The sequence below is a fragment of the Hibiscus syriacus genome, unplaced genomic scaffold (assembly GCF_006381635.1).
Source record: "Hibiscus syriacus cultivar Baekdansim isolate YM2019G1 unplaced genomic scaffold, ASM638163v2 tig00110325_pilon, whole genome shotgun sequence".
Lineage (NCBI taxonomy): Eukaryota > Viridiplantae > Streptophyta > Magnoliopsida > Malvales > Malvaceae > Hibiscus > Hibiscus syriacus.
Window position 1 is genome coordinate 30,536 of NW_024062683.1, and position 22,531 is coordinate 53,066.

The 22,531-nt window shown below is 33.8% G+C and overlaps 3 protein-coding genes across 3 annotated transcripts; all 3 read right to left on the reverse strand.

Annotated features, from left to right (window-relative positions):
• Window positions 1-259: 259 nt before the first annotated feature.
• Window positions 260-15,688, reverse strand: LOC120118065 (AP-1 complex subunit gamma-2-like). The gene is made up of 19 exons (XM_039138206.1): window positions 15,356-15,688; window positions 13,440-13,742; window positions 13,119-13,260; window positions 12,210-12,383; window positions 11,530-11,713; window positions 10,388-10,541; window positions 10,196-10,286; window positions 9,486-9,649; window positions 9,234-9,288; window positions 7,994-8,116; window positions 7,809-7,904; window positions 6,940-7,067; window positions 6,105-6,209; window positions 5,736-5,995; window positions 4,206-4,457; window positions 3,948-4,123; window positions 3,484-3,582; window positions 2,482-2,612; window positions 260-488 (listed from the first exon to the last, which is right to left on the reverse strand). The coding sequence occupies exons 1-19, from the start codon at window positions 15,385-15,387 to the stop codon at window positions 260-262; spliced, it is 2,898 nt and encodes a 965-aa protein (XP_038994137.1). The 5' UTR covers window positions 15,388-15,688.
• A 1,140-nt stretch (window positions 15,689-16,828) lies between these two features.
• LOC120117962 lies at window positions 16,829-17,505 on the reverse strand. The gene has a single exon (XM_039138111.1). The coding sequence runs from the start codon at window positions 17,321-17,323 to the stop codon at window positions 16,937-16,939; it is 387 nt and encodes a 128-aa protein (XP_038994042.1). The 5' UTR covers window positions 17,324-17,505; the 3' UTR covers window positions 16,829-16,936.
• LOC120118066 lies at window positions 17,357-19,076 on the reverse strand. Its single transcript, XM_039138207.1, has 6 exons — window positions 18,983-19,076; window positions 18,844-18,898; window positions 18,531-18,733; window positions 18,087-18,257; window positions 17,706-17,918; window positions 17,357-17,628 (listed from the first exon to the last, which is right to left on the reverse strand). The coding sequence occupies exons 1-6, from the start codon at window positions 19,074-19,076 to the stop codon at window positions 17,357-17,359; spliced, it is 1,008 nt and encodes a 335-aa protein (XP_038994138.1).
• Window positions 19,077-22,531: the final 3,455 nt, after the last annotated feature.

Sequence of the window (22,531 nt, forward strand, 5' to 3'; positions counted from 1 at the left end):
TGTGCCGAACTTCAACCACCCATCCTTCCTTAAGGATGTCTAAACAATCATTTACCAAATCAGTTTCAGAGGCGTCAACCATTTTGTCTCCATTTAAGAGGTCCACAATCCATTTTACATCCATCTCTAGGATTAGGTTTCTAAGCCCTAGACTTTTCGCTAACAAGAGACCCTGCCGAGCCCTCCAAATTTCAGCGAGCGAGCTATTAACCCTCCCTAGTCTAAGCATGAATCCCGCTTTCCAGTCCCCATTGCTATCTCAGATCAGACCACCTGCAGCTGCCAGGCCAGAATTCATTTTATACACACCATCAGTATTTAGAATCCAACCCCCTTCAGGAGGTTTTTTCCATTTAACCCAACAAGGATCATTAAACATCCTGCTATGTGAGTTTAACAGGGCTTTATCCACATCCATTGCAAGTCGTTTGGCATAGGTAATCACTTGAGAGGGATCCATTGATGTTTCTTTAAATATCATTTCATTCCTGCTCTTCCACAGTCCCCAAATAATAGCCATGAACAAAGGTCCCCATTCTAATCCATCGAGCCCGACTTTCTTAGAAAGACAGTTTGATTATTTTTTAATAATGTTAATATAACATTTTATATGCTAGTTTATGAATACTTCATATTAATGTTTAAACTATTTTAAAATTATTTATTGACATGATACATACAATTTATGAATTGCCCGTCCAACTCAGTTGGTAGAGCGCAAGGCTCTTAACCTTGTGGTCGTGGGATCGAGTCCTACGGTGGACAATTCATAATTCTGACTGCTGGAGGTTTCTACGGAAGCTGCTCTTAACCTGGCGTTGGGGTCAGTCTACTGCCTTACCTATTACATATAAGAATAGGGTCAGCTAATTTTTAAACATTCAGTACAAAATATTATTAACCTATATAAAATATGTGTATTATCATAGGGGATATAACATAATTATTAACATTAAAAGTTTTAAAATTTTATTATTTTAGTTACAATTTTTATTAACACAAAAAAGTAATTTCCCTTTAATAGGTTTAAAGTTAAATTTAGTTGAAAAAAATATTAATTTAATTTCTAATATCTATAAATATTAAAGATTAAATTTATTAACTCTAATACAATTGTTATTTTAAATCATATAATATTCAATTTGTTTTGTTAATTAGATTATATTTATTGGTTGGAGAACGATGATATTAGTGGTCTATTTATTACTTCTAAAACTTCAATAAAATAAACAAAGTTTACTCAAATTTTAATTGTAATTTTTGTAAGTTACCCTTAAAAGAAAGTCAATCAACTCTGCCATTTAACTATCTTATTAATATAAAGAATCATCTGAAATGATAACAGTAATAATAATTTAAAAGGAAAAAAAAAATACTTTGATTTGTATAGAAATTAAGAGTGAATAATCGATTCGAAAAACCGGCCCAATTTGAGTAGAACTTAATACATTCAGTTTGATTCAATTTTTTTTTAAATAATTCAAATAATAAAAAATGACTCTTTATTCAATAATCTCGAACTTGATTAACACAATTTAACTCAACTTGATCAAATATTCATCCTTAATTCCTCTTTTATTTTAAATTATTTTCTGACCAGAGTTGAATCATATATTACTCTAACAATAAAATATGTAACTTCAATTTATATTTTTAAAAACAAACATATTCTTTATAATTTAATCTCTCAACTTTATATTTTACCCAACTTAATTTCCATAAATATTGTTCTCAAAATATTTTTCAAAATTAAATTATAAATATATATTTTTAATTTTAGATGGCATTTAATTTATTAAATATCATTTCACTGTGAAAAAGAATATATATATATGATTAGATAAAGTCGTTAAATTAGACCAATCCGTATAACATTATGAATATTTATACAAAAATTGAATTCAAAAACTCGATTAAAAAAACATTCAAATAAAATTTGAATTAAAAATAAGACTAGTCAACACGATTAACTCAAAATTTTATTACTCAATTAAGTCAAAAAAATTTACTCGACTTGAATCGATCAAATATTCACCCCTAATGGAAAAACCTAAATACAGGAAAAGGAGATGTTGACCTTATCTTTTGAGGTTTCAGATTCTTCCCCTAAAGGTCTGCCATGTATAAAAACTTTAACACCATATAAAGTGGGATTAAGGGTAAGCAAAAAGGAGTGGAGGAAATAGCATAAAGCAAAAATTCAGTTCCCAAAATTCCATAGAAGGGTTAATAATAGTAGTAGTAATGCTGCTCATGATAATATACATAAAATCAACTAAGATGAGAAAGCTTTTTTTTAGAAGAATCAACACAACACAAGCCCCCAGCAAAATCTTTATGTTACCCCCCCATGGCTACAAATTTTTGAAACTGAAAAAAGATTGCATGCACTATCAGTCTATCACTACACGTTGTTTGACGGAGTTTCTCAGAGATTAAAAGAAATAACTGGAGGGAAAAAAAAAGGAAAGAAGTTGGTACATGAATAACTCCGGCGTCCCTGCAGATCGATCAACCTCACAATCACGAGGGAAATTGTTGACTTGTCCCTCTTCCAAAACATCTTTGTCGTTTATCTTGTAAGCTATCCTTATGCGCATCACCAACGATTTCTGAAAGTTAAACAGATAAAATAAAATAGTAACTAAGCCTCTGCAAAAGACCCTTGAAAGATGGGTAGCGTCAAGAGAATACTTAACCTAAGAAAAAATTACTCGGTGGCATATTTCCGAACAAAGTTAACAGGGACATATTAGTCGCTATACCAGCAAGATCAACCAGGAACTATTAACGACCATGTCTTAATGAGGTATTACTTTTTTTTTCCTTTTTCTTTTAATTTCTTTCTCCCGGTTTTTGAATTAATCCCAGAGCAATGATCTTCTGTTCCTCAAGAGAAATGGGAAACTGGGTGATTAGAGACTCGAGGGAAGAACGATTTTGCTAACTAGAGGCTCCTGACATAAAACGAAATTTTAGCTCGACAAATCTCTCCCAGGTTCTTGATTTCATCTTCTTAGGCACAAAAGTAAAACCTAACCTCGAGCAATAAATTGTTTAATCACCCTAGGAGCCTAAACCACCCTTATTTGCTCCATAAAAGGGGGGGGGGGAAAGCACATACTTGTCAACTCCTGCTTATGGTGGAACTACATGTAAGCATCGTTCAATTGACACGGGATAAATCTAAGACAAATACTTACTGAAGTTAATAGTAATAATGAAGGCCAAGCTATTGAAAAATTGTAGTGCAAAACATGCTTAGTCAAATTGACACTCGATTCCTCCAAGTTCTTAAACCCCTATGATCAAAAGTTTCAATAATGCTTTTATATGATGAAGCAAAAAGCCGCATGTGGAGGATGGCTGCCACAATAAGCCAGTTAGGACGCAGAGCACCACTGACAATTTCACACTAACTTTAACAGAATAAACTATACATGTATATATATATATATAATTTACTAAACTCGGTGCACATACCTTCCCATGTTGGCTATTGGTGACTTTCATACTTTGAGAGATGGACTCATTTGCAGGCAAGATATTGCTGCTAGCCGGATCCAAATGCAGCTGAAGAAACTGCAGAGTTTGAAAGCAGCAAATGTATCAGCATCACTTGTTTTTAAAGGACAGCTATCCAAAGATTTACTATCTTCAATGATTATTTTAATCAACATATCACTGTTAGATTTGTGAAATCAATGAAGCCTAGATTTTAGGAACCTACAAACAAGGCTAGATAAAATAAGTAATTTTGAGGCATACAGAAAACTAGTAGTGAGGACAGGCCAAGTTCTTAGATTGTCACACAAATTCATTATAAAGAAAGCAACAGAGAGAAAACTGATAATGCAAAATCCACCTATGACGGATGGCACTGAAACATATATAAATTTCTATAATATATAAGTTTGGCAAGCTCATAAATGACCATCTTGAGTTACCTTAGGAACTGCCGCCTGGAAAAGAAAATCATTATAAACATTGGGTGACAGATTTGTAAAAGTAGCCTGTATCAAAGTTGTTTGTGGGTTTCCTGGTTGCTTTGAGAAGTTGAATGACATCCTTAAAGAGCTGCTCTCATATGCAACTAAAGAAGGATAAGCTGGTCCATTTTCAACTGCCAATGGAAAGAAAACTATTACTTCGGCAACTACAAGGGCTACAGCATCTGCCATGGAATTCTAAACTTTAAAATTTACCTTTCTTTTGAGGACTAGGGCCAAACCCATCCAATAAATCCATCACTGTAGCAGGACTTGCAGGAGAAGTGGGATTTGCAGAAAGTGGGGAAAGTGATGGGAGGCCGTTTAAATTAGCAAGCGGTGCTGTGTTGTCTTGAATAGAAGATAACATGTCAGATGCAGATGAGCTGCTTCGTGCCGGAGGCGATGTTCCAATTGACAAAAGATCCAGCAGAACATCTGTACCACCTTTTGGAGGCTGACTTGTACCTAAAATGTTGGATAAAATCAGCCTTTTTAATCAACAGGGAAGAAGCAATACTGAAAATATTTCACTTTTATCTGTGAACAAAATATAGGAGATTAATTATTTTCTTTTAACATTGTTACACGTTCAAAATGTCAACTTAAGTAGTTATGCGCTGCAACCATCATAATCATGCAACGTCAACTTTCTTTTAGCACCGTTACACACCCATTATACATACAAAACCAATTTCAAATTCAAAATTATAATGATGGGGAAATCAAATTTAAATGTGATTTATGTTCTTTCATAGCATAATCTAAAGAGCTGGGTTTTCAGTAAAAAGTTATAGATGTTTTCCTGAACTGCCCACTAAGAGTATCATATATAGATGATGGATGCTCAGCAAGTATAAGTTAAATAAAAAGGATAAAAAGTCTAAACACTTGGTTCTAGAACAGCCTTTTTTAACCTGAAAAATGCTAATTTAAGGCACTACAGCTGCAACATCCTAAGAAGATTGAAGTATTAGGTAATTCATGGATTCGTTGATTGGAGATCCTTCCCTTGCAGACGAGTTCTGTTTTAAAGGTTTAGTGTAGGCCTTTGCTTTGTTGGAGTCCCCCTCCAGTTGATTTCTTTAAGATGAATGTGGATGGAGTTGTTAGTTGTGACGGGATGGTAGGAGGTATTGGTGGTATTTTAAGAGATTGGTATCGCTCTACTCACCTGTCTTTTTCAGAAAGTGTTGGTCCTGGCCCTCCCCCTTTAGCAGAATTGAAAGCCATCAAAAAAGGCATCGAGATCTTTATCTCTTCAGAGTGGGTTTCGGAGGGTAGACTGATTGTTGAAAGCGATTGCAAGTCGGCAGTGGAATGGATTAAATCTCCTTCGGCTCCTATTTTCTTTAGTAATCTAGTTAAGGACATTTTGTCTATCGTATCAGCAACGGCGTTTATAGTTAGGTTGATCCCTAGGGGTTGTAATTGTGAGGCTGATAAGTTAGCGAAGGAGGGGATTAGTTGATTCTAAGGATTTTTTTAATTGTTCTCTGTGTTTTTAGAGAACAGATGTATTTGGTGTATTTTTAAGACTTATGTAACCTGTTTATTTTCAAAATACTGAGGTACTTTTTTCCTCCTTCCGCTAGTCGGTTCTTTCCTTAGGGAATAGGACTACTATGAGGGAGGTTTTTAATGAGGCCTCCTACTTCTTTAAAAAAAAAACCATAAACATGTATGAAAAAATTAATTTCACTCAAATGTTTCTCAAATATGTACCATCTGTGCATCCCAACTTACTTGGAGCAGCAGAAGCAGGGGATAAATCAACACCAAGAAGATCCTGAAGAAAATCAACACCAGAAGAACTAGGTGCAGGAGCATCATCTGAACTTAGGTCAAGTAAGTCTGCAACAGGAGCTGCAGCTGGTTTAGCAATTCCATTGGGAAGATTACGCGCTGTCCCAGTGGATGTTGAAACAGATGTAGGCAGGGAGCCAGCTCTCCTTCCACTGAAAGTTGCCTCATCCAAAACTGGCATCCTTTCAACCAACGCAGCTCTGTACCAATTCATCCATCAGCTTTGTACTTCACAATGCTACATTGTTCAAAGCCTTCTGAAAAGACATGAGGTAAAATATAGAATAAAAGGCAAAATTTTAATCATACCTAATGTTCTGATGCTTCTGAAGAATACAATTAAATTCAATAGAACGCTGTTGCAACTCAAGCACAAAGCTCCGTTTATTCTGAAGAATTATATCCTTGATCCTCCTGGAGATACAGATATTTTTTTTTCATGGCATATGAAAAAATAACATTCTTCAATTACTTTGCAAAGAAATTTCAAAATAAATTAAAGACGTTAAACCAATTATAATATGAATAAAACAACACAAATGTAACAATGTTAATAATTTTAAAATATGAAAAAAAAGTATATTCTCCCCCACTGATTCAACAATTAGGGGATTAATTTAAACGTATTTTATATAATTGAAGAATTGATCATTGTACAACTTATTTAACACAAAATCTAGTGTTATTTGAATTGTACCAATTTGAAGTGACAATTTCGAATATGATGAGAAAAATAATTAAAGCATAATATGAAACGGAAAAATAATACAAATATGAATTTGTAAAAGAGCCAATATATAGATATAAATAAAATGAATCATTAAAGCACTCAATTTTATATACCTTAAATACAATTATGAACAAAAAAATAAATACGCCATGAAAACATAAATAAAAAGAAACTTTGCCTTTTCCCTCACCTATTTCTAATCTTATCTTTTCATTCTCTTGTTCTTTACTTCTTACAATAATGATGATGAAGAATGTCCATGAATCGAATAAGCAATTGATGACAATATTACTTCATTTAATTAATAAGATACTTATTTTTAAACCCCTACCGAGCTAAGCTAGTTGAAACGTGCATAACCAAGGGGAATGAGATGATAAACGATAAAATGTACATGGCAAAGCATTAACATACTCTGGACAAGATGGGAAACGAGAAGAGAGCTTTAACAGCGCAACCAAAGCCATTGCTTTAGTAGTGAGATCAGAAGAATGACGCTTAATAGCAACCTCTACAGCATCCACAGCATCAGACTCTGTTACCTGCAGTTTAGGAAGAATGTAAAGTGATAGAAATAAGCATTCAATTTTAGAACAAGATCCTGACATGAAGGACTTTAGTACAAAAATTAAATTGGTTTTATGTGATTCTACGGAAAAGATTCAAGTAACAAACATGTCAATTGGAAACACCCACTATTACATTTTACTGCAAGCAAACCCAAAATATTACAACCAAAAATAATATAAAAAATACTTAAATGAGATGGTTTGGATAAATCACATTACCCATAAACCCAAATCAACACCATACTTGCTCTAGATTATTTTGATTAATTCTGGCTTTAGAATAGATTTATCCCTAGGTAGCCAAGATGTATTTGATTGTTATAAGTAACTCAGCTATACCACTTTAAAACATAGATGAAGTTCCACAAGAAAAATCTAGAATCTGATGAAGCAAATGATGAGTTATACGTTTTGTACTACCAATTAAACAAACAATACAGATACTGGTTCTGTTAACAACTTCATTACTTTAAATTCAATTTAACGGCAACCATGTCATAAGTCTTTTAAGTGTTAAGCGTAAGGAAATCTTTACAGAAGCTGAAAGGGATCATATTCATCAACTAGAAGATTCCGCTTTACAAACTCCAGTTCATATATCACAGCCAACTATCGGCTGTTTTCCCTCTTTTTTTTTTTTTACTGAAGATGAAGAAATGCAAAATGATTACTGCGAGTGTATGCAAACTAGTCAATGGACAAGGATGCACTTACAGTTATTGGTTCTTCAATATCAAGCATCCCTATATTATTCACCAACATGTCGCCATATTCACCAATACACCAAACTGCAACGCGAACAAGTGATTCCTAATGAAAATATCAATTGGCATTTTAATGATTAAGTAGATAAGAATACAAATCTAGACATATAAAATCTAAAATAAACCAAAGAACACCTGTTCTGTTGATGTATGGAATGCTCTGTACAAAGCCCTGACTGAATATCCATGGAGGTCAGAAGCATTACTTATGACAACGATAAGGGCATGCCAGACTTCATCTTTTACAAAATTTCCAGCCTACAAAGCAACAAAATGATTTATAGTAGTCTCTTTTGTTTAAGAGTCTTTTATGATAAGAAAGAGAAGTCTTATGAGCCTTTGTAATCTAGATAGAAGTTTATCTCAATTTATTCTCTAAGATTATAACAGTAACCAATTACAGATCCAAAAATCATTGACCTGGCTACTTCTCTGGATCCAAACCACAAGTCCTTAACAAATTACTAGTGGTAGTGGCTTTAAGTCTCATATGAATTTAATCAATCACATTCATAAACCCTAATTGACATAGAAAGGCATCAGAATCCTTATGTATTTAAGTTTTGATATCCTCATTGGGGTCACACATCACAATCATAAACAAAACCAAAAAGGACAATGATCGTACCATAATCAATACCGAGTTACAAGAAGAGCTCATGCAAATTGCGAAGGCCCAGCAATTTTTCAGGGCTAACCCACCAATTCTCAATAGTTAAAAGCTTAAATTCAAGTTCTAGAGTAATGTGAGGACTTGTACAGTTTTCATAGATGATATTTACTTAAATCTGATGTGGGATGGAATATCTCATTTTCAGCCTTTGATAGTTCATTAACTCAAAGGCAACAAGTGGCAAAAGTCACAGCTGAGACAAGTCCTCTCACTAGATTTAACTTGAAGAATAAAGAGGGTAGACTTGTGCATTTGACAGTAAATTGAGCCCAAATTTCACCAAAAAATGTATTAAATTATCCAATTAAAGCACCACCTACAAACAATGCAAAAATGTATTTCCCTTTCGTTTGTAAGGGATTTTATACAACAAGATCAGATCTTTAACAAAGATGTTCAGTAATCAAAAGAGTAAAGATGAAGACATGGTTTACCACATTACTTAATGGACACACATGCAAAACACTGGGTCAGATCAAGGATAGAAAAATAAAGACATCAGTGAAACAAAAATGTGATAAAAACATCGAAGAAAAAGTAATATTCTGCAACATCAACTAACAGAGACTGCAACAGGTGCAACTCAAAGAAGAGAGAAAACGGTAGCAAAACAGAAACATGGACGGGGATGAATTCTGTGGAATAAGAAAAATAAACATATTTACTCCAACTATAAAGCAATGCAGTGAACAAAAAAAATACCTCGGAAAGAACCTTGAGCATCTGATCAATGTACCAAATTTTCTCTGGGGAAAACCTGAGGCAATAGAAATGATTGTTAATCGACTAGGCAATGATCCAAAGTAATTCCAAACAAATATTTCAGCATCCCTCCACCAGCCAAAAGATACATGAAAATACAGGGCCAAGAATAGAAAGCAAATAGAAGAAATTACAAATATTATAGCATAAATTAAAAAAACAAAGAATAATAAATAGCAGAATTGAACATACTTCTCGACAAGGGAACAAATCTTGGCAGTAAGAACTCCCTTAAATTCTTGATCGCTTGTTTCCAAATATTCAATTAACTCTTTTGTCAGAGGCTTCACATTACTTTCATTCACCAGCAAGTATACAAGGTCAAGTGCCTTCTTTCGAATTGAAGCATCTGAATCCTGGAAAACAAAATTTCAAATCAACAACTTCTTCAATAGCTGAAAATTCACTTTTTGACAATAATAGCACTTGTAAATAAAGAGTTCAACTAAAAGCAATCATAAAATGATGGAAACTCTTTCTTTCATTCCTTTGAGTACTATGGCTCAAACATAGGATCTCAACCCAATTCCTACTCCACAATACCCTAATCCAAGCCCAAGGGCTGATGCTAGAAATTTCTATATCTCCAAAATTGAATCCCTACTATGTCCAAATATAAATCATAATTCCTTTTGACTACAGGGAATTTATCCTCGACGGGAGATAAAAATTAAGTGATATCTAAAGGGAGAATTAATCCTCGCTGCTTTAGCAAGTAATGACAGTCATGCTCATTCAAATATGGGATTCACCTGAAAGTAACAAATAAATAATAGAACCAGAGAAACTGGGTAGACAAAAAGCAAAGCATATGCAAACTCCCTGAGTGCATTTTGAGCAAGAGCTAAATCAGAGACCTATCTTCAACAAGAAGCATGAATCTTAATATCCTCAGGCCCTACCTTTACACATTCCAAAATTGTTGCCCTATGTCTCTGCACTGCTTGAGCATCCACTGTCATAGCCTTCATAAGCATATTTAATGCAACATATCTGAAAAGCATGCAAGGTTCAATTCCATAATATAGTAGAGTAACAAAGAAAGAGTGCAGAAAGGGATATGAAAATTCAAGATAAGATTAGAAATAAATTACCTGATATTGTTGTCACGGTTTGACAAGAATCTTCCCAAGATATTGACAGCAAGCACACGCAAACCACCATTATCTTCAATGCTCATAATGGTTCCAACACATTCATAAAGAATGGCATTTCCCGCATTTTTATTTGACTCGATTTTGTTGCCACCTAAGAACAAAATTGGTGACCACAAGGAAAAATGAGTAAAAAACCCTTAACCTCGTTATGAAGTTTGGATGAACAGCAATAAAAGGAAAAAAAAAGAAAGGAAGAGGAAAGTGAAGGATATATGTAGATCTAGTTTGGATAATTAAAATTGGTAAAGGAATTTTAACCATCTTTGTTTGGTTAAAGAGCAGAAAGGAAAGCAAAAGATTCATTATAATGAGTTTTTCCAATTATAACCCTTCCATGAGATGTTTATATAAAATATGAATAGAACAAAATAGATATTTTACGTTTTTAAGAACACTCATTTTCCTTTCCATATCTTTCCCCCCAAATTGAGGTAACCAAAAATTTGATGTTTTAAGGGAAAGTAAGGGTTACTCTACTCCCCTTACTTTCACTTCTTAAAAAAATCCAAGGAAAGGAAGATCCTTTCCCTTCCGTTACTTCAATCCAAACAAAGAGTAGGGAATGAAATGCTGTGAAGACCAGGAAATGAGTTTATGCAACATGTTTAGCTTATATGTTCTTTTCCAGAATTCAGCTTTTGAAGCAATATCCCATATACTCCAAATAGATCTTTTCAATTAACATGCTCCAAGCAATCTCATCAAGGTTTTTCTCATGTGAAGGAGAAAAATATGAGAGGAGTGTGGTTAATTTTCTACTGAAGTATTTTTTTATCATGCAGTACCATCTTAAACCATGATACTTAAGAGATATATCATTCCTCAATAGAGAAATCTCATCAAGTGTCTTTTCAGAACCTCTAATAAGTAAAATTGATTTTCCACAGACGACGAGCATGCACATCAAATTTATCTCAGAATAAAAATATAGAAAACAAAAATCTCTATGCTATCACAACGAAATGAAAACAAAAACCTCAATGCAGTTAGCACTGGCGAGAGAAACAACAGAGGGATATGTATTTTTCTTAAATACTTCTTTCAGGACTGAACACATTACAAAGGTGATAGGTCACAACATACCTGAGCGAGTATGTCATTCATACAGTCACTAGCATCAGCATCTCCCTGGCCCAATATCCGCAAAAGCTTAAGCAATCTTATATGAAGGAAAGGATCTGTAATGCCAGCAACGTCATACTCAGGTGCATAGGGACTGTTTGCCATATCCCTCAGAGTTTTTACCAAACCTTCAGTACACTTCTGCAGATATGAAAAAAAGAAGCTATTATTTAGAAGGTTAATGCATCATCCATTTCTGACATGTTTCTTCCTACTAAAGTCCACATATATGATTCAGTCTAATCCTTAAACACAAAAATGGGTCCCGTTTTTGCATGACCCTGAAGGCAAAAATAAGCTCAGAAGTACTTTAAAGCAAATTGTAAAATTAGCCTGAAGCATCTTAATGTGAAAAAGCCAAAAGATAGCCAACAGTTAGGAAAGAAAACCAGTCAACCTGATCCCTTTCTTCAATCCTTTTGGTGGTAAGTATTCCCAGCCAAAACCAGAACAAAAGATTGCTGCTAAAGAGGAGATGTTCCAAACAAGAAAAAGCAGAAATTCACTATTTACAAAAAATTAAGCATTATAGCTTCTTCTTCTTTTCACAGGGTTATAAAACAATTCATATACTCGATATGGAGTTTTGTCTTTCCGATGCTATAGCTATATTCTTACAAATTTATAACCAAATTACCTCTCTGAAATATTCAAGGGCTTCTGAACTGACTTTACATAGATCCGTACAAAGTTGAACTCCTGTTATTAGGACTCCATGATGCTTTTCTCTAAGCAGCAAAGCAGCAGGATTTATAAAGTTTTCAGCAAGGTCCGGAACTTTCTTTATGATCCGTATGGAGCACAATGCTGCCTACAAAAAAAAAGATTAGAGTCAAGAGGAGTCAAATATTGCAATCAGATTTCTCAAGAAAATACGGATAACCTAGAAATTATCAGATAATGCACATGATGAGAATTCATAAACAAAGGGAAGCTGGCAGAGTCAGAATGAAAAGAAAAGCACAATGCCTTTCTTTTAAATCATCAAACAAACAAAGCAACATTTTACTTTCTTGGAGTCATCAAGACAAACTCAAGAGTTCTCATTTATTAGCATTTTTTCTCTTGAATGGGTATACGCTAAAAATTCTTCTGGTTAAGATAAACGGGCAGAGAAATATCCATATTTCATAAATGTAGTATTCCTTATGAAGAATGCAGAATATCATTGAACAAATATCACACTATTCATGATGTAGGAACATAATTACATAATACAGTTTGAGGTCTCAGTCAAGTGGCATGTGGTCATGGATTCACATGGATTTTTAACCTTTGTATTTACAAAATTACAAAGGCATTATTGGAAACAGAAAAAAAAAGGAAAACAAACCATGATACTTGTAGAGCTCAACAAAACAAATCAAAACTTTCCAATTTCTGTTGAAGAAAGGAGGATGAAGAAGATATCTTTTAAGAGGGATACTTAGAAATGTTTAAGCATAGCAAATTCACGAATCCTAAAATCAGCCTCAATTTTCCTCCTTTACTTCATCTCATTGAAACCAAACTCTGTGGCCTTGAATAAAGAGTATCACACACTTACTTTCTTCCTGATATTTGGATCTCGAAACTGCAGCAATCTTTCTACTTCTGGTGCGAGATCACGAGCCATTTCAGCAGAACAAATATTTCCCAGCGCACAAAGAGCAAGCCCTATAATATACTGGTTTGAATGATTGAGATCTCTGCATAGAAGTTAAGGTTTCTGAAAAACAAAAAGTAAACTATATCTCTCCATTTTCTTTTTCTTACCCTTCGTAATACCAGCCTATCAGGGACAATATTATTCGTTAAGAAAATAAATGGTAATAGGGACAAGGAAATGGGAACAAATTAAACTTGAGAAAGTCTACATGTAGGATACTGCTTTAATGAATTTGTCACCAACATCAAAACCTCTTGTCTTTCATCAAGAAGCAACATAAGACCAAGATATCCAATCCTCTTCTCTGGAAATCCAGAAGATGCAATCAACTTCAGGCACTCCATTTGGCCAAAATGCGTGGGATACCCAAGCATGTGAATGAACATGAGCTTTGCCAGGTTACGGTGCCTATAGTCTTGATCATTTTCAAGAATTGCTGCACGAATAGCAGCACACTCTTTCCTTACAACAGCACGTTCTTCCGCTGCAGTTTTGCAAGCACGTATAGCCCGTATCATGTCCCTGCATTGGAACAGTAAGTTCAACAACTTCAATTAATAAGCACATAATCTACAGTTAAGTCAATCATTTAGATTCTTTATTATAGCTTGGAGCAGAAAATGTACAAAATATGTGTTACTCGTTAATTTGATTCATTTGGTTTGTTGGTGGGGGGGGGCACTTATACACTAAATTGTTTGGAAAGTACAACAGTATTCTTAAAAACCAGCCATGGGACCTGCCTAACAAGAAACTTTTCAAACCATAAGATATCAGATCCATGGTCCCTTTTTCTTTTTCCCAAAAAAAAAGGTATAACTAAGAGAACCTTTTTTGTAACATACATATAAAGTTCTAGTCAACAATTTCCCCTTCCGCTTTTTGTTAGTATGCCTTCTCGGCTCTCTGGCAATTATGAAAGGGGTTTTTAACAAGGCTTCCAATTCTTATCAAAAAAAAATTCTGGAACAAGAAATACTCATATGCAAAAGAGAGGAGATAATTTATTCCTACTTACCAGTTTTTTCCTTAAAATAAAAACACTACTGATCATTCCATATAGGAAGAATCTCAAGCCATAAATTATCAAATGAATATAGAAAAGGAGGTTGAGATCTTCATACCCAAAAAATATGGATAAAATTCAGTAACCTAATGAAAAGAACTAACTCAGAATTCACATAACAGGGAATGGAGGTTATCATTCAACCGGGTTCTTTTGCTATCTATATAGATGAAATACAGTAATCTAAATCAAGTTTTTTTGACCATTTATATAGAGAAAGATACAACTATTCAGTTCCATTGCAACAGATATAAGCAGCTTCTAGAATCACCTAACATTCTCCACAAGGAAAAGCAAAACGAGAATTGGATTTTCAAATTGTTTCCTAAATCTTTGATGAGTACTACAAATCAAGTTGAACATAAAACCACAAAAACTACGAGTGCAACTGTGCAACCAGGCTGTTCTGATTTCTGATTGTATTTGTGGTATCCAGATCGGAGGACACTTACATAAATGACTAGATTGACTATTTCTATATTTCCAGTTGTTTTCTGATGTTTAAAGGTTCAACTTCATATCTATATTCCTAGATAAGCTTCATAACTTACATTTCATAATGCAACAAGTAGAGGAAGTATGGTTTGTAGGCTGGTGGAGATTTAGGTTTCCGCTCTAGAAAAATGTACTTCAAGCACCAATGTCATTTGGCGCATCATTTTGCATTATCAATATTCATGAAAACAACAGATCAAGCTATTCTCAAAAGTATTTCTAAATGCATATGCTATGACTTCAGACATTTCTGCATTTTCACCCTTAGTTGAAACTAGTTCAAAGCAAATAAAAAAGAAAAGGAAAAGCTAGCTTGAATATTCAAACTATGAAACCAAAAAACCTAACAAACTCCATCCGGCTCTAAATTCAGACGCAGACATCTTTTAAGTAGCACTAACTACAACCAAACTTTCCAAAATCAAGGAATCAAACCAAATTGTGCAAAAGCCCATCTGTTTCAATCCAAAAACCAATACATTCAAATAAGAAGCATCTTGATCTGATTTACAAAATTAAAAGGAAAAGAGGGAACTAAAAGACGAAATTGACAACAGTAGGGCAGGGTGCTCACCGTAGACGAGTACCGGAAGAGAAAGGATTCATGATTTCGTCCAGGATTGAAACTTCCGGATAGAGCTGGAATCAGATCCAATCAATTAAACGCGGCAACTAAATCAATCAACGAATCACGGCTGCACGTAATTAAACGGAATTTCTATTCAAATCCAAGGATCCGCAGCTTCAAGATCCAAAAGTTGGAATTCGGAGATCTAAGAAAGATAGAACAGGCAGAGATTTGGATCTGAGGAAGAGAGAAAACGCAAGTCTCTGTTTTCCTTTTATTTTCTTCTTTTCTCCCAGTGACAACGAAAATGCTGCCTGCTTCTTTTGTCTATGTAAAAATAAATTTAAAAATAAAAACCAAAATTGATAAATAAATAAATAAATAAAAACTGGAAAACGGGTCGCATTTAATCTGCATAAAAATATAACCCATGGGTCAGACGGGTCGAGTAAAAGTTTCGATGTAAATTCTACTGTTAGTTAGTAGTTACACAGGCGGATCTAACTTGTTCAGGGTGAATAAGTGTATATACTGAAATTCAATTTTTTTTTAAATTTTAAATTATTTTATTAATTATATTTATTTTAAATTTTTATTTTATTTATTCATATAATTTTTTATTAAACTAAAGTAATTATAAAGTAATATTTGTTCATATAAAAAATTTATATTGATAATATATATGCATAAATCCTAAAAATATTTTTATTTATGTTACCCTTTAATTAATGTCTTTTTTTTTATAAATATTGTCTTTTAGTTTTTAGATTCTACTTTAGCCATTTCTAACCTTTTTTTAGAATTTTAAAAATTTAAAATTAATTAAAGGGATAGTATTAATTACGTTAAATTTTATTATTAATTGTATTATATATAAAATTATAGATTTAATTTTTATTTTTAATCTAATTATTTTTAATTTTATAATTTAACAATTTATATTTGAATGTGACCGAAATTATCTATTCAAAAAATATAAATTAAATATATAATTTACTTATATTTCATTTTCATAAATATTTTTTAAATTAAATAGATAAATATTCAAAATTAATTTTACATAGCATCAGTTATTAAAGCATAAAATATCAACGTGACAGAGCATCTAAATAAATATATAACTAATATAAACTTATTTAATGAGTAAGTACATTTGATCGTTTAAGATAATCTTTTTCAAATACATATTTAATGGTTGAATTATTAATTTTTAGTATAATTATCTAAATTAAATCTATTTAACCTATTGATCGACTAATTTGAACAGTGTGTTGTAGAGATTTAATATGACAATAACTCTCTCAACTCAGTTTATTTCATTCATAATATCGGAATTCGAACTTTTAATTTTATATACGAACACAAGATGTTGTGGCTTTAATCCAACAACAATATAAGCTTAGTAAAATCTGATGACAATGGTTGAATCGTCAACTTAAGCTCAACACAAAAGATCCCATTGTAGCCTTACAAAATGTAGGCTAGCAGGACAGGAGTGAACCCCAAGTAGCACCAAAGCTGCTCCACAGACCACACAGACTCATTTCTCTATGAACAAAGCTCAGTTCTGTGTTTAATAGCCATGAATTAACCCAGATTTGATCGGAAGTGAATGTCGTAGAAATGATCGTACATGTTATCTCCATGATAAACCGGCTTCATGACTACAGATTCCTGCTTCCTATTTTGTTCTTGAACTGCCCCGAAAACGATCTCGTTGTTTTTCTCATGGCTCTGCTCATGGTAAGTATGCGGAATGGATGATTGATTCCGCTGCTGCTGCTGCTGCTGCATATTAGAATTCCATCCACTGTAGAACACTCGGCTTTGTCGCAACTGATGGATCTTTTCCGTATCTATAGACATGAAAGGGTACGTTTTCCTTGGTGTAGGGGTTCGAGTATCGATCGATGGGGGCTCATCGTCATCTGGTATCAAAAAGCTCTCCTGTGCAGGCCAAGGCATTGAATGCATCTGTTGTTGCTGGTGCTGGATCTGATGATATTGTTAGCTTACTGGCTTTTTTCGAAAACCAGGAAATACTCCTCCAAGAATTTCCGAAACGCATACACCACCATTGACAAAAAGCTTCCCAAGGGATCCGAAAAAGCCTTCTTCTTGCTTCACTTGTTCATCTTCATTTGGAATGAGTGCCTGGTATGGACACGAACTCGATACAACAGCATTCACATTCTTGGAGGATACAATGGTGCCTACTCTACGCTGTAACAAACCTAGCATGTAACCGAAGAAGCCGGCTGCAACAAGTACTCCAATCCCTGCAATGACAAACTATAGTGCGTAAAGCTCGAATACTGACTAATGGACATGAAATTCGGGTGGTTTATTCGTTTACCAAGAGGGAAGCCATTTCCATATCGGTAGGCGCAGTCATCAAAACGCAGTTGAATCTCTCTGATAGCTCGGTTTCCCCGATCTATCACGAGAAGGGAGCAACTGCTTCCAACGTAGACGACATCAAAATCATTAGAGAACTTTGCATCTTCACCCGGTCCATCTGCATGTCCCCCTCCATGTGTCCATTTCCCACCAGCAACGGTTGTAACACCTGAAGAGACAACCACATTCAACGACAAATGTTTAGGACACCAAATACTAAGGACATGGGGGTAAAAGACCAGAGCCATATAAAGGATGAAAAACTTGTATAGTTAAGCCAAAATAACAAGTGAACTCTATTTTCTTTGTCGGACAACTCGGTGATTACGTTGCTAACCTGCATCGCTTATTTTCCTGATTGCCATATTCATCGTGTCTGCGATAAAAATGTTCCCTCTGTCATCTACCGCTAACCCTTTCGGGTGGTTCATCCTCGCCTCTCTAGGCTTACCGTCGACATGTCCAGGGTATCCTTCAGGGGAACCAGCAAGCAGCGTTGGTCTATTATCTGCAGTTCTCCAAAAAATCTAAACGAGATAAGAAGGCGATGGGAAATGTCATACGAACTTAGCAAAACCGTGCACTTTCCTTTTATGATGCAAGTCGAATAACCAAATTCGACCGCCAACATATGCAAACACCACATATGTTTTCCTTTTCCATTAACTTAGAACTATCAGAACGCAAAGATCATACTAAAAATGCTGTGGGAATATAAAATCAAAACAAACAATTAGAACAACTAAAGGCAAATGCAATGAGCAAGAGAGCAACCACTTACATAAAGATAAAGAAGCTGAAATTCGATAAAGGTTGCTATTATCAGAGTCCAAAATCAGCACCTCTCCAGTAGGCAAAACCTCAACAGTGTGAGGCTCAATCCCAAGCTTACTCCCATCAAACACGGTCTCAACTGTGTATCCACTCTCAAACATCATCATCGGCTTGCTAGTGATTGCTATCCACATCATCATCCCTTGGAAACTACCATATCAGATACCATTCTCCAAAGCCAAAAAAAAAAATGAAAAATGAAATATGGGTTCCAACAGTATCAGAGATCCAAACCTGTTTTGTTATTAGTTTTGAGTGACCATAACCATTTCATAATGACTGACAGAGCATTAGATAAAAACCCACTAACGATCTCTGCAAAGAACAAAAAGAAAGAACATATCAAATCCATTTTTCATAAAAAGCTAGGATTTAAGCTTTAAACTAATAGAAGCTTACTTGCAGGTGAAGAAGCAGTAGGAGCTGAAGAGACACCTCCAAGAAGAAGAAGAAACAAAAGAGAAACACCCAGAACCAACACATTTTTCCCCATTGTTGCTATCAACAAAGATTTGTTAGATATTTGAGAAAGATTCAAGCTTTTACACGCTGAGGAGAAACCCAAACCCAATTTGGAACCTGGGTCTTTTGCAGAGAATTGGATGAACAAGTATATATGCTTAAATGCTACTTAGCTTCTACTACTGGAAGTTTGGCAACAAGGACCAAAGTTCACGTTAATTCGCAGCTTGAATCCTCACTGCTTACCAGGGGTGTGCAAAAAAATCCGATCCGACCGATCTGATCCGTTGATCCGATCTGAAAATTCGGATATCCTATCTGTTTTTTAATTTTCGGTTAGTTCGGATCAGTTATCCGAATTTTTTTTTTTGGATTTCCGGATCGAATACGGATCGACCAAAATCCAGTTTCGGATTATCCGAAAACCCGAAAAAATTTAAGCTATATTATTAGCCCAGAGCTGTTTGGGCTATATTAGTTTTTTGGATGTATAGATTTCTGAATTCTAGCTTGTATTTTAATATGCAGCATGTATAGATTTTTGGATTCTATCTTGTATTTTACATAGCTTGAAACACAAGTCGAACAAGGTTGAAAATTATATTTTTGCTTGTCCCATCACCACAAAAGAAACTTTACATGTATGATGTGAATCTGGTACCGAGGCTGATAAATGCATTTTAGAATGAACAAAGTTGTTGCCGACCCCCGGTTCGATTTCGAAAAGTTACAAGCTTACTTGACTCGTACCTTGTGAAAGTTTCAGCAAATTACTACTTGAACCCTTCAAAGTTTGCAGCATTAGTCCTCCTGCTGCCAGATTTTACAAGAGAATCCCATTATGGCCTTTTTCGAGCCATAGACATTTATCTGCAGGTATTGCTATTAACTTATAAATTGTTATAAATGTAATTAATTGTTTTGCACAAATTCTCTATTTTTCTTACAATTGAAGTAATGATGTTGGTGTAGTATATTCCTTGAAAGTTTGCAGGCCTTTTCCTAGAGCTCAATCAATTCAGTTTTGTAAAATTTAGGTAAATTCATTTCATGTACAAAATGATAAGGGCAAAATTGATATTGTAGCTGGTTAAGTGTACATGCTAATTTTAATTTAATTGCTCATACCTGAATGAGATCACTTATTAATTAGTATTGGGACAAATGCTAATCCAATAACTCAAGTTTGCTGACTGATGAAATTTCAGAACAGGTTCATGGAGGAATATGTGAAGCACAGAAAATGAGAATTTGCAGTGCACATAACTATGCAAACCTCTCGACGGATGCATTGAGACACGTGGCTCGGAACTCGAAATTTTCGTCAAAAAAAGCTATACAAGGTTTCCTTAATCAGCAGTCGAAGCTAGAAAACTTACTTGAAGGACAAAAATACATCGACACATTTAGCGGTTTCATCTCTACCAGGGAAATCATAAGAGCTAGTAAGTGTTTCTTATTTGATTAATACTTTTATTATGTTGATTTTTTTTTTGCCTAAAAAATCGGATTCGGATCCGGATATTCGGATATCTGAATTTTCGGATATCCGATTTTTTCGGATCGGATACAGATCATTACTTTAGGTATCCGAAATTTTTGGATATCCAAAAATTCGGATCGGATAATATCCGATATCCGATAATGCACACCCCTATTGCTTACCATATTTACTAATAATATGTACAAATTACCATTGATGTGATTTTTGCTACATTGAAATGCCAAATTGAGAGTTCAATAATATAGCAGCAAATGGAAAGGTGGGGGATGTAATAACAAATGCTAGGCTTGTATGTTGAAAATAGTCGAATCTGAGCTTATGCCTGTCGGTGCCAGCCTGGTCTCAATTGGGTTATTAGTAGACAATGATGTGCTTTAATTTACCCTATAAGTGGTCCTTTAACCAATAAAAAATTACACTTAAAAGTCAAACTAATAAGATTTTCATAATAATAATGATTTAATTGGTTCTAACCGTTAACCATTTTCTTCATCGATTTAATGAAGTTTTCAATGTTTGATTTGCAACATATCAAATAAATCATTAATTTTCGATTAAACTGATATGTTTTTTTTGGGATAATCTAATGTGATTTATTTTTTTATTACTGCACATACCATGTATTGTTTATATTTTATAACCCACAATATAGAAACTAAATAATAGTATTAGCTTATGCATTTCGGGGTTGGGAAGAACAAAAGTAGAAGTAAATAAATACTATCAACTACTTAATAATGAATGCTTAAATATTTTTATAGACAATGTATTTGAATTTAATATTTTTAAGGATAATCGTTTCGTTCGTGCTCCTCCATATATTTGAAAGGAAAATGAAATCAGTAGATACCAATTGCATCAAGCTAAACATTATTTTTAATACAGTCAGGTTCATCATGATAAAACCAAGTCATATCAGAACATTTGTATTGAGTGTAAAAATATTCTTCATATATAGATAGTATATCATCATAATCAATAATTTATCGTTTAAATTAAAAAGAATGAATTGTCAACTATCATTACAGACATTTTTTTCGTTGAACCACAATAAAAAAAATGTTGGTATTGAAAGTAAGAAGAGACGATTGCTATCTCTGTCTCGAAAGGAAAGAGTAAACCGTATTCGAATTCTAAACTTAATAAACATTTGAAAACAAATACAAATCCTGTCACTGCAGCTACAAATGATTGAGAGCTGATCAGTGATCACCAAAGGCCCATGCTTCTGTGTGATGGATGTAATGGAAATTCTGCCGTGCGGAAGCTTTAATATACTGTTAAAGAAAGACGTTATCGATTTTGTTATTATTTTTTAACATTTTCGGTAAAAAATTACCTAAAACATTATTATTTCTACCTAAAATATTAATATTTTTTAACATTTCCGGTAAAGTGTCAATAATAACAAAACCAGTAGAAAAAAAATAATATTTTAAGTAAGATTTTACCGGATATGTTAACAAAACCGGTAAAGAGCCTAATAATAACAAAATCGATAGAAATAATAATATTTTCCGGTAATTTTTTACTAGAAATGTTAAAAAATAATAACAAAACTGATAATGCGTTTCATTAATCGTATATTAAGACCGCCGCACGTGAAAATTTTCCTATTATGTAGGGTGAAAAAAAAAGACTAAAAGAACCAACAAACGACATATCTCTGATGTAACATGTTCCTTTGCTTTTTGTTTGTCTTTACATTACAATTCCCTTTATACCATTCCCTTTGCTTGCCTTCCATCATAAGGATATTATTCAACATCTTATTATAAAATCGATTTGAATTAGTATCATATTCATTATCCAAATTTGTTTTACTTTTTTAAAAATTTCATTTAAAATCATTTTTAGACTCGTTAAATGTGGATTTTTAACAGATTCCGATATCCAATAATAATTTAATTAATATTACAAAAAAATACAGATATTAAACCTGTCTTACATTACATTACCTTACCATTTACCATCACCTTAAA